This window comes from Emydura macquarii, unplaced genomic scaffold, assembly GCF_026122565.2.
Source record: "Emydura macquarii macquarii isolate MOO-44397 ecotype Brisbane River unplaced genomic scaffold, CSIRO-AGI_Emac_v2 contig_3390, whole genome shotgun sequence".
Taxonomy (NCBI): Eukaryota; Metazoa; Chordata; order Testudines; family Chelidae; genus Emydura; species Emydura macquarii.
In genome coordinates this window covers 2,282,241-2,294,770 of record NW_027133527.1, presented here as the reverse complement: position 1 = coordinate 2,294,770, position 12,530 = coordinate 2,282,241, and the positions used below count along the sequence as shown (strand labels likewise).

Below are 12,530 nucleotides of genomic sequence, written 5' to 3'. Positions count from 1 at the left end.
CGAGGGGCCTCCCGCTGGCTCCCCTAGTGCTGAGGTCTGTGCCCAGTGGGGCACAGGAGGCCTCCTCCCCCTCCCCCCCCCCAAAGCGGGGGAACATCACTCTCCAGCCCCTTACACCCCCACCACCCACCCCAGCCACTTGGTGCCTGGCTCTGCCCCCTGCACCAACCATGACTCATGGCCCCACTCCTGGGGCATGGCAGGGCCTTGGTGCAGGAGCCCTGGTAGTAGCATGGCTGGGCGTTTGCGCAGCAAGATGGGTGCCCTGGGGCCAGGCCCACCTCTTCCCACCTGGCTGGGTGGCCCCCAGCGATGTGCTACCAAGGGGGCTGACTGCTGAGCCTGCAGCACCACGGGCAGGCAGCCGGGCGTCGTGGTTCCCCTCTGCATGGCCTCACTGGCTTGCTCACTGCAGCCCTCGGTGCTGCTCATCACCCTCTCCCCCAGCTAGGGCAAGCAGATGGGGGTGGGCAGCATGCGGGACCTAGTGGCACTGCTTCCAGGGCTGTGGTGTGCTCCCACGAAACACGGTGGTGGTGCCCAGGAGCACAGGGAGGCCCGCCGCCCGCCCAGGAGACGGGAGGGGTCAGCGCGGGGAACGAGAAGCCATGGAGCCCAGGCTGTGATAGTGCCTGGCACATCGTGGTGCTGCCGTTGGTTAGCGATGCAGCCACAGGCTGTGGCGGGCTGGGGATTTGGCATCCCTGAAGGAGGGACAAGGGAGAGGAAGTAGCAGGGACAGGCCAGAACTCCATTTGCTCATGTTATCTGGGGGACGGGGGAGGGAACGGGCGTGTGCACAGAGGGCCCTCCCCCCCAGGAACAAACATTGTCAGCTGGGGAACAGGGTCAGCGAGAACCACTGCTGGTGCCAGCGTGAAATCATTGTTGCACCCTTCATTCTCTTCCTCAGCTGCTGCCAGGAGGAGCGGGGCGGCGGTGGGAGAAACACAGACTACAACAAGACGGCCGCGTACTTCCAAAACAATTGTTGTATCTTTATTGACGTTCTGAATGCAATGACCTGTTTTTTACTCTTAAGGAAAATAAACATCTTTTAGAAACAGCTTGTTACACACAATCTTCAGTGTGAAGCAATATACTAATAAGTACACTAGTCTGAACATTTACAGTCTTCATATATATTATATATATGTATATGTATACATATATATACACTATATAATGAGGCAATATATAATACACACGATTTACCATTTTACAGTCATATGTACAAGATGCCACTAAAAATAGCCAGGATTTCAGGCGACGGTGCCAGGGACCCAGAGCTTTTTTTTCCCCTCTGTGGTCCGCGGCAAGCTTCTGAAACAACAGACATTTCTTGGCCAGCAAACATTGAGGGCGCAGTGAGGGGCGGGGGGGAGCTGGCTAGCGAAGCGGGGGGCGGTGGTGAAGCGCGCAGACTACTACCAACAGACAGGTTACACTTGAGACTGGCAGAGGTAGGGGGTGGGGGTAGATTCTTTGACCGGCGCCATGCATCCTAAACTGATTTAGGGGGATGGCAGAGGGATGTGGGGGGGGGTTGTTGCTCACATCCAACCATGCGTGATTCCCATCCAAGTGTGATTTTCAAACAGCTGTACATTTTATATATATATTCTCCATGTTCTGTGTGTGTATATAACTGACTATATACACACAATATATATATAGTCATTGTCAGCTGGGCTCATTCTTTCTGGCATATGTCATCATGGCAGAGCTTCAGTAACGATGCCATACAACACACTCGGACAAACACCAACCAAACTGCCTCAGCTAGTTACCCTCACCCCTTTCAACTGCGCATGTGGCTCTGGTTCACGTCTCTATGTCACTGAGTATCCTGGATCTGATTTGGGGAACCCCCCTACTCGCGCAGGTCGTCTCGTTGGTGCAAACTAAGGGCTGGCAGGGGCTAGTTCTGAGCTAATGGGCTGTTTCCGTCCTGGTCAGCCCAGTCCAGTCACTATCCCTCCAGCCTCGGTGATGGAGGCGGCATTCCCGCAAGGAGGGCACCGGATGGCCTACAGAACAGGCTGTGACATCATGGAGCAACTCAGCTAAGTGGGAAAGGGGCCGGGTCCCGGGAACACAAGCATCTCTGCAACCAGCAACGCTGGGGAACTGAAGACAGGCGGTGCCCATGTGCCAGCTGAATGGGGTGGAGTGTGTGCGGGGAGGGGAAGGGGCTGGTACAGCTCTACATGGTTGCTGCCACCGAGGGTGATTCTAAACAGGGGTGTTGGAAGGTCGCCTGCTGGGGCACGTAGGAGTTCAAGACTCACTACTTTAATAGAAAGGCTGAGAGCCAAGTTAGAACTGTATGCAGCCCCAGCCACCTCCGGCTGCACCCGGCTAGCCAGCCCCCGGGCTCACCCAACACGAGAGGACATGCAGACGCCAGCGCCTCTCCCACCCCATGCCACCTTTTCTAAGAGCAGGCTTTCAAGCGGGGGGGTGCAGCTAGCAGCTGACCGTTCAGTCGCTGACCCGGCTCCCCCCAGCGTACAGTAAGCGAGCGCCATTTGCGCCCCCTGGACTCCCACCGGCGCTGGGGCACAAGGGGCAGCTGTTGAGCAGGTGCCGTTTCACACCAGCGAGGAGAGTGGCTCCCCTCCAGCTGGGGGGGTTCTCAGTGGCCAGGAAGTCTGGTTTCCAGCACACCACAGAGCTGGGACCTTGGCCCGGCTGCTGGAGCTTGGCCCAGGTGTGACTCAGAGGGCAGAGTGCTGGGTGGGTGTAGGTGGCCTCTCACCCTCGGAGCAGGCCTGGCCTGGCTCTGTTCGCGGCTGAGATCTGACACATCCGTGCCCAAACGGGCTGAACAGGGCTAGTGCCAAAATCCAGATCTGCTCTTTACAACCCAGCCGCCAGCCAGGCCCCTTGGTCCCTGGCGGCCCCTGGTTCTGACAACGCTGCACTATTCTCTAGCCCGAGCAGCGGCAGAAGGGCAGCCGTCAAAGATCCCCAACACACGTGGCAGGGAAGGGGTGGGGGGGACTAGGACGCTGCCCGGCACAGCAGCAGCCGGTGGCCTTGGGTGCAGAAGGAAGACCGGCGTGCTGGGTGGCTGAATCCGGCAGCCAGGATGAGGCCCAGATGGGGCTCATGGATAAGTATTGCTTGTCTCTCCCTGGCTGAGCTGCTGCTGGTGCGTCCAGCGGGCCCCCCAGAGCAGCACACACCATCCAACCCCCTCAAGGACACAAGTCCTGTCCAAGGGGAGCGATGGCTGTGCCGAGCCAGCCAGTGAACCGTTGCGAGGAGGGAGACGCCGTGCTGGCAGCCTGGGGAATAGCTAGACAGTTGTTCAATACAAGGAATGGGGGGAGAGGGGGCAGGAGCTGAAGGTCCCAGAGACAATGCAGGGAGGTGGGGTCGAGATCATTCTCCTAATGAGCCAAACTCCCTTTTCCCATCCAGACACTCAGCCCCACAGAGGGCTGCTTAAAGCCGGGCACTGAGTGGTGGATGCAGCAGGGGACCCCCCTGCCCCCCGAGGGCAGGTTAGAGCAGAAACCGCCGTTCCTCCTTCCCCAGGCACACACCAATTTCCATCTCCACCGTCTCCCGCAGCAGCCTCTGCCAGTCGCCGTCCCTCCCTCCTCCCCCCACCTGCCCATGCGCCAGCTGGGCTCGAGGCAGGGGACCGGGGGCTGCAAATGAAAAACCAAACCAAAAGAGCAAAGTGTTGTTTCAAACATCAGGCCATTTTTTTTTCTCATGTCGAGCACATATATACAGACAGACACCATGAGGTTTGCTGAAGGCAACATCTCAGATCAGATCAGAGTGAGATATGGAGGGACTGGAAAGCTCTCAGAGTCCAGCTGTTCCAGAGTAAGACAACATCGTCAGGAACCCTTTTACACTGTACCCCCTCCCCCTCCCAGCCCTCCCCCACCCGCCCCGCCCCATCCCACCCCCACCCCACCCCACCCCTGTGCAGCTAATGTAGTTCTGAAACGTAAGTCTTGTGTTTGCCATGTGGGTTTTGTTATTTGCATCATCTGGGACCAGGTCACAGAAAGCCATCGTCCACGCGCCTTTCTCCGTCTCTGGTCAAGGGCTGGGAGGTCCCAACACAGCAGGGGGCGCCCAGAATCCACTTCAAGGGGAGTGCGGAAAATGCTCCAGGCCTGGATTTACCTGGGGCCTTGTCCCAGGTGAAAGATGTTACTATCAGTGTCAGTTACAGGGTCCTAAAGGGGAGAGGAGGAAAAACCTGGAACTGGATTTCTTTGCCCACTGGCTCCGGGTAGAGTTCAGAGGGGGAAGGAGAAAAAACGTGGAACTGCTTTTATGTGCCCACCTGGAATGGCTCTGGGTAGAGTTCCAAGAAGACCCTGCAGCTGGATCTCCGTGCCCATCCGGAATGGCTCTGGGTCCGGTGGTGGGGAGGAGCAGAAGGGAAGAAGTAGACATTGGACCTGGCCTGTATTCTGCACTCCCCCAGCCCAGGTGAGCATGATTGCGCGGGGGAACGGACGCAGATGGGTCCATTCTCCACTTCTGCTCGTGCCTTTCCCTGTGGGATCTTGTCAGTGGCAGCCACCGCTGAGACAAGCCCCAACGAGCCTCTGCGGTGACCTGGGCCTGGCGGAGGGGTGGCTTCCCGGCAGATGGATTATAACGGCTGCCTCTGCAAAAGAAGCCAAATGGGTTAATGGATCAGCAGTGAAAGAGTTACCATCCCAGGGGCTGGCGCCTTTGCCCATAACTGGGAGCCAGCAGGGAACAGGGTGGGCCTGGGGCAGCCAGAGGTGGTTGCTGACAGCTGGAGGACTACCTGGGTTGATCCTGCATCAGGCACAGGGAAAACAGCAGCAAGCTCTGGCCCGGCTGCAGGCCTGGATTTGCCTCCTGTCAGCTCGACAGACAGAAGAACCACTGGGGGGGCAGCATCACTCATCTCTCAGCAACCTGCCCTCCTCCGGCTTGGCCCTTTGGACTCAGCGCTGCGCTAGCCAACCTGCCCTCCCCCACCTCCCTTCCCCATCTTCCCGAGAAAAGGACACATGCACCCTCCCCTCTGCCCCCCCCCGCTCTCCTGTCCTTCCAGAACTGGGCCAGGTGCCCTGTTCGCCATTCGTCCCGTACCAGAGGAACTGCCCTGCACCGCCTGCCCCTCCAGCCTGTTACACACACTACAACTTCAGCTTAACCAGGCCGCCGCGGGAGCCTGTTCCTTTGCAGGGTGCCGTGCATTTCCCCTTTGCCCCAGGGCCCCTGGCTTCCCTGGGCATCCACAAGACACACGGATCCCCCAAGCAGCTGCCAGCCCCAGCTCTTTGGATGACAAACGAGAGCTGGGTCTGGCCCAAGCCCCCCAGTCCAGTCGGGACAAGACAGGCCGGGTCATCACCAGTTGGCCTGGTGAGTGGGAAGAAACAAAGCCCCAGCCCCGAGCTGCGGGAACGCTGCCGGTCTGGATCGGAGCGGTGCAGGCCTGACCTCCCCTCGCTGGCCCGTAATGAGGTGCACATGCTGTAGCTGGGGAAGGAGAGTGGCAGGAAGCGCTTTTAGCGCTGATTAAATTATCGGGCCCCTGGTCAGCATTTGGAAATGAGTTACCGAGGGAGGACAAAGCCCTTTAGTCCTAGCCCGCCTCCTGTTGCTTGGAGGGGGGGGGACAGCAGCAGCAACAACCCCGCCTCTTCTCCTCCATCGCTCTCACTTCAGCCTCACTTTGTTCCCTGTTTGCTTACGCTGGGCAGAACGCCGCCAGGCGCAAACCTCCCAGGCCTGCTCCGGTGGAGCAGGAATCTAGAGGCTGCTTGCTTCTCTCTCTCTGGGAGCCGGGGAGCAGGAACTTCGGACGGGAAATCAGGGGGTGCGTTTCCCCAGGAGGGAAACCGACATCTGGGATGAGTTGCCGGAGGTGGAGGCCAAGGGAGCAGGGTGTATAAACAAGCTGGAGGGGGAGCTGTCGGTTTGGGGGCAGGAGAGGAGGGCGAGGCGGCCAGAGAGTGCAAAGGCGGCGCGGAGGTCAGGCTGGATGGGCCGGCTGTCTGGCCCAGCGAGGCAGAGCTCCAGGGGAGGCCGCGTTTGATTGCTGCTCCGTAGGGCTGGCGGTGAGCACAGCCCCAGGGCTTGGAGGCCTGCAGAGGGGCTGACGTTGTCTGCCCTGAGTGGAGAAGGGGCGACTTCTTGCCTCATAAAGTGGACTTCATGCCAGGCCCTGCTCCCGTCAGCCTGCCGGGAGGCGGTGGAGGGGCACGCGGCTACAGAACTGCCAGGCAGGGAAGCCAGGAGGAGATGGGGCTGGAGAAGGGGGCTCCGGGCTCACCTTATGTTTGGGACAGTTCAGAGAGAAGTTCTCTTCAGTTAATAAGCAACCTGCAAAGAGAAAGGGGAGCCCTAGGTTAGAGGGTGCCGGTGAGGCAGCCGGGTCCCCTCCCTCCCCGCCAGCCCCCCACCTCCCCCCACCGTTAACCTGCAGGCTGAGCGCTCTGGGCTGATTTCTCCTTTCGCCCCCGGCCCTTTGTCCCGGGCATTGTCCTGCCAGTGGAGACGGCTGAATGAGACTCACTCTAGCGTCCATAATGGTTCCTCCTCCAACAGCCAGAGGGGCCACTCTCGGAGGGTGGGAAAAAGCCTGGCTTACGCTGGCTACCCCTGCCAGCCGTGGGAGCGAGGGAGGGGCTGGAATCGCCTCCCCCCCCACTATGCAAGCCCCCCCACGGCTGGCCCAAGACATCTCCCCCACGACCTGCAGCACCCACACAGCTCTGCCTCAGCCTGGACCCACAGCCCGCGTTTAAAGCTGGGGCCGGGCTCGGCTCAGCTCACACCCCACAGCCCTGCTCTGCTCCCCCAGCCGCCTCCCGTTCCGCCATTGCAGAACCCCGTCTGTCGCTGTGTGGAACGCGCCAAACTCCTGCTCATGGACCAAGCTGAGACTTGCCAAACTCATTTCCACTGGCGGCTTCAGCGGGATTTGAAGCAGGCTGTCCAGTGTGTAAAGCCAGGCGAGATCTCAGCCGGTGGAACCAGTCCCGTCCCCCCTGCCCCCTCCCTGGCACATGGGCCAGGGTGACTGCAGGGGGAGCTCGCACTAACTGGGACTGGCCGCTTGCAGAGGGGACATGACCAGTGGATTTTCTGAGGCTGACAAGCTGCAAGAACAGGGCAGAGAGATGGGGGAGGTCCAGATGGAGCAGGGAATAATGCTAGTGGCTGCTTTGATTCCAAAGCGCTTTCCCGACCCCAGGCCCAACCCCTCCGGCATAACCCTGTTACTCCAGTAACAGATATCCAGGGATGACATTGGCCCCTTCACCTTAACTGCTTAAGGCCCATGACATCTCCGTGCAGTGGAGTCCTGACCCCCAGGGATAATCTGAGACACAGCGTGTAGCAGGGACTCATCCCTGCTATCCGCTCCCTGGGCGACTGAGCCGAGGGGGGCATTTCTGATCTCCACACACACTGCTCTCTTCCTTTCACTCTCATCCTTCATTGCTTGTCTTCCTCACCCTGCCTTTCTGAACGAAACCCTCTCCTGCCAGCAGTCTCCAGGGCAGGGGCCGGGCGTGCTCTTTACAGCGCCCTCAAAGGGCATCTTGCTACCGACGATGAATCTGCGATGTGGCAACAAACGCCACACTATTGCAACTCCTGCGGGAGGGATGAAATCCTGCCTGAAATCCGTGGTACACGGAGCCTCACTCTAAGACTGGGTGCTGCAAAACACCCAATGGTGCCACGCTGAAATTACCTCCAAGACTTTAGTGGTTTCTGACTGCCACATAAATTCCATCCCATCTCTACGGCACACGTGCACGGCCAATTGACACTGGGTGGCAACAAAATCGACTGCGGGGGCTTGCAGGGTGTTGCCCGTTAAAAAGGCTTTTCCCTTCCATGGAGCCTTCCCGAGAAAGATCACGAATGACTCTGGCACCGCCAATGAAGGGGAGGCATCGTTACACCCGTTCGCAAGCGGGGAGCTAAAGCACAGTGAGACTGAGTGACTCGCCCAAGGACATGCCAGCAAATCTACAGCAGCGGCGGGAATCGCCCCCCCCGTTCAACCACAGAGTGCAACCCCGTGAATGATTACGAATACGACATAATACAAACTAATTAGACCAAGTGTGGTTCCTGTGAAGGGGGGACAAGGCTGGGAATAGGAGGGGTGCTGGTCAGAATTGGGGGTGCACTGGCAGACCTGCTGAGGGAACTCAGGAGCAGCATATAGGGCTGAGGGTCAGGATTGGGGCGCACACACAAAGCTGGCTCCAATGCGCTAGTGCCTTGTTTACAACCCCCCAAATCACATGGTGTGTTAACACTCTGGCTGGCTCCCTGGCACTCCAGAGGCTTATTTCCCCCCTCTTGTATAACTCCGCTCATGCATGCGGCTCACGAATATCGCCAGGAGCGACCGAGCCCGGGGGAGCAGGACGCTGATGGCCTTGATGCCCTCTTGACCCAAATCCCTTCTCTCCTAAGCGAGCCTTACCTGTGTCAATGGCACATGCGTAGTGATAGGTTTCGCTGCATCCCTTGTGGCCGCAGCCGACCGTTGCTCCTGCTTGTTGGCAACTAGAGCATCTCTTTAAATCCACCCCGGGGGGGAACGGGAGAAAAGGAGAGAGAATCCAGTGAGGTCCGGTGCAGTAAAGCCCTGACACAGGAACCGGCGAGTCCCTTGGCAGTCAAGAGGCGCACGCTCCGCAGAGCCATTAAGAGCTGCCAGCTTCACATCCCCACAAGGTTCAGATTTACCCCGTTCGTACCTCAGCCCCCCACCCCACAAAGCCTGGCCGAGCCCCAATCGCTTTGCCAAATTCATTCACTTCACGTGGCTGGTCTCCAGGCTAGCCCTCCTGCCCCTTTCCAAGCCTGGCCAGTCCAGGAATTCTGCTCCAGTTCCCACCTTTCCCCGCACCACCCCTAACTGGTGAACCTGGGCAATGGATGCAGCCTTTAACCCTTCCCTCTCCACGGCCTAGCACTGGGGTTTGTTAACCACCCCGTTTCCACTGGCTTTCACCGGAATTGTGGGCCAAAGAACATCTACAGCCGGCCCCGGCTGCGAACGCTCGTCAACCATTCATGTTCTAAGTGGTGAGTCATTGAAGGGGCATTCGCCAGTGGGGGGTTAGGATGGGGTGGGGCTAATGCAACCCAACTATGAGTATGGGGAAGCAACTCCCCTTATTGCCGGGGGATCAAAACACTCTTCCAGAGACTGCCCAATGAATTTGCTCGACGTACAGTAACAGTCCGAATCCTCTGCCTTTCCTGGTGCCGCCCGCCAAAGGATCTCAGAGCGCTTCACCGATATTCATTAATCCTCACAAGCCCCTTGTGGGCTAGGTAAACCTCCTCCTCTCCATTTCACAGGGGCACCGCCAGGTGGAATGACTTGCCCAAGGCCCCCCAGGGAGAGCTGGGGCTAGAATCCCAGCTCTTCATTCCTCCTGTCTCCAGACCGCCCTTTGCTGCGTGGGGAGCGTTTCTGGATGTTGGGTGCTCCTCCCTCTTCCTGCCGGCGCTGTCAGTTAGAAGGCACAGTACAACTCGGAGTCTGCGTACGGTGCACGACGTTAAACGGCAGTGCTGGAGAACACCCAGCCGGGGGTCTGCAGGGGGAACTGTCCGAAGAGAGAGGGCATCTCGCATTGTGCAACCTGGAGAGGCCCAGAGGGAAGGGGGCCAGCGGCGCTTAACCCAGGAGGGGAAGATGGAGAAGGACCTTGGCCCACCAAGGCCTATGCCATGGAACTGCAGGGAACTGACTTCGTTTGATCCACTCTCCTGATGCGAACTGATCCCAGCTCCTAGCCCTGGACACAGGGTTCACTGCTTTCGCATCTCCTCGGGCCTAATTCTCCACCCGCTCACGCTAGCCCTCGCGCAGGGTCACGCCAGTGAAATCACTCCTGCACTACAGCAGTGCTCGAGAGCAGGACCGGCCCTGGGCCTCGCCCGCATCCCGTGACTCAGCGATTCCAAGGTGCATCATTGACCACAGCAAAAAGTACGGTGCTGAGTGGGGTGGAGGCGAATGGGGGTCCAAGATGAGGGGTGGCTGAGCGAGTTCTGCAGACCCACTCCCCTGGGGGGAGGTCGGGGCCGGGGGTAGAGGGCAAATGGATGTTTAAAATGTTCCAACCCTGATTATTTCATAAAGTTACTTAACCAACAGTAATGACCTGCTGTAAAAACAGAGCAGAACGCTTTATAACATGCCATTATCTGCCCCCAGCGAAACTTCTCAGCGCTCTGCGGGCCAGATCCTCCGCTGGTCTCCATCAGGGTAGTTCTGCTGAAGTCAATGCAGCTATGCTGAGTTACACCAGATCAGGCTCTGGCCCTGATTGTGAACCATAGGAGAGGTCTGGGTCCTGCAGGGCGGCTCTCCTTTGCCTGGCAGGTTCTGATGAGGAATTATTACCAGCTCTGCAGCCCCTCTGCTAGGCAGGGTGCTTCAGAGACACGGAAGAAGGCGAAGAAGAGGTCCCTGCCCTGAGAAGCTAATAATCATAAGGCTTTTGGGCTTGCCTGTGCTGCTTGTGGAGTGGTGTATGTACAAATGAGGAGACACGCTTAGGCACAGGTGTAAACATGCCACATGGCATCAGCGGTCCAGGCCTAGGACCCCTTCATGCCGGTAAGAACAATCCAATGTTGCATAGCCACTCACAGCCTCCAACTACTTGGTGTTGGGGCACAGCTGCCCCTTTGGATTTACAGGTTTTCAGAGTCCCTCGTCTGACCTGCATCGCCCAGACCAGAGAACCTCACCCAGGATTCCCTGCATCCTATCTTGGTGGAGCTCTGGGGGGAGTGGGCTTTTAGAAAAACATCCGGTCTTGATTTCAAGGCTCCAAGCAATGGAGAGGCCATCACGCTCCCTAGGTAAATTGTTCTAGTGGTTAATTACCCTCACTGTGCGTCTTATTTGCTCTAGATCCTTTCAGCGCTGAAAAGGAACGGGGCAGTGGTGGAGGAAGAAGAGTGCCTTTGCTCTTCTACTCTGCCCTGCACTGTGGAATCTACCCCGGCAGCTTCTGTTTCTTCAGCCCGTCTCCCCCTGCCAGCCCTTTTTGTTCCTGTTCCTCGCTAGCATTGCATCTCTGAGACCCAAGCCCAGCTGGTGGCGGTGAAGAGCTGGGGGGACGGTTTGCCCCCAGCGGGTCTTGGAGTCTCCCTGGGTGATGGATCTCCACAATTTCATGGGAACATGGAGGGTCACCTCCCCTCACAAAGAAACTTTAATTTAAGGCCAAAACAGGCACCTGGGGTGGGATTTTGAAAGACGCACAAGTCTCACTGACAGCCAACGGGACTTGTGCAAATACCTCACTTGGGCGCTTTTGAGAATCTCGCCCCTTGTTTTCAGCTTCTGCCCAGCATGATGCGTGGTTACAGGATTCCCGCAGCCAGACAAACCCCATCTATGCCAGTGCATTATTTTTCATTTCCTGGGAGCAACATTTCTTAAGACAATTGGCAGGTTTTCATCGCTGCTTCTCGGACTTCATATTAAGGCGCCGTCAAGCCTTGTTAGCTGACTGCACCCGTGCTGCTCAGTGTGTGCGCACCACGGCACAGGAACCGCATGGGGGCCCAGGGCAGGACTGCGTGGACGACAGCACCAACGGAGCCCGGGCACATCTCGCTATGGCCCTGGGGCACATGGAGGGTCTAACTAGAGCAGTGCAGGCCGGCGAGGGGAAGGTGAACATGCCAAGGTGCCACTGAGAGCCCGGCGACAGCGGCAGGTAAAGATCACAACGTGCGTGACTCAAAACGAGGTAGGTATTGGCTCTACCTGCCCGACGAAAGACGCAGCTGGTGAATGTTTAAATGCCTTTTCCCTTCCACCTTCCTCTTCTACTTATTAACACTGTGCGGAGTCTGGCGGCACCCAGGAAAGCTCCATACACGGCCAAACACCTTGCCGTCTTCACCCAGGCCGAATTCCCGCCGGAGTTGGCAGGCTGTGGTCCCAAATGGATACTAAAGACACACAGCTGCTCATTAACTGGTGCCCCGGTTTCCAATGGCTTCCCACCAGAGGGCACTTGGCATTTCTCTGGCAAAAAGGGCCCTGCGGGGGTTTTTAATTGCCCTATTTGAAAGTCGGTTGTGTTCTACTGGGAAAGATAGAGCACAGGCTCAGGTAGGGATGAGCATCGAATGCCCAGGGGAACAGGCGCAAGTCACAGGGTTCACTGCAGGGGTGACTGGGTGAAAATTCTCTGGCCAATGGTCCCGTCACGCTAACCTCCAGCCCAGTACTGGAACCCGCTTTCCAAGCGTCTCTACTGCAGATCATCCACCTGCACACGCCAGACCCCACCTCTGCGCCTGGAAGTCGTGCTGTGCGTCTAGCTCCCACCTACCTTGCGGTCTCTGCGGACACGTTAACAGAGGCCCTTAGGGGGAATCTGGCTCAAAGCACTGCTGGCGTGACCTGTTTGCTCCTGCATTCAAACGTGGCGCCCCCCCCCCCCCCCGGTGCAGGGGTATTTAGGAGAAAGCCCTGTCGAGGTGGGGAGAAAGCT

At 58.1% G+C, this 12,530-nt stretch overlaps 1 protein-coding gene across 1 annotated transcript in view; it reads right to left on the bottom strand.

The window, feature by feature from the left end:
- Positions 1–4,512: 4,512 nt before the first annotated feature.
- Positions 4,513–12,530, bottom strand: part of RAI1 (retinoic acid induced 1) — a 126,368-nt gene continuing 118,350 nt past the window's right edge. The window contains exons 4-6 of the mRNA XM_067534205.1: positions 8,474–8,567; positions 6,296–6,345; positions 4,513–4,648 (exon numbers count right to left, since the gene is read on the bottom strand). Of these exons, the coding sequence (XP_067390306.1) occupies positions 4,634–4,648; positions 6,296–6,345; positions 8,474–8,567 (159 nt within the window). The 3' untranslated portion in view covers positions 4,513–4,633. The remainder of the gene's footprint in view (positions 4,649–6,295; positions 6,346–8,473; positions 8,568–12,530) is intronic.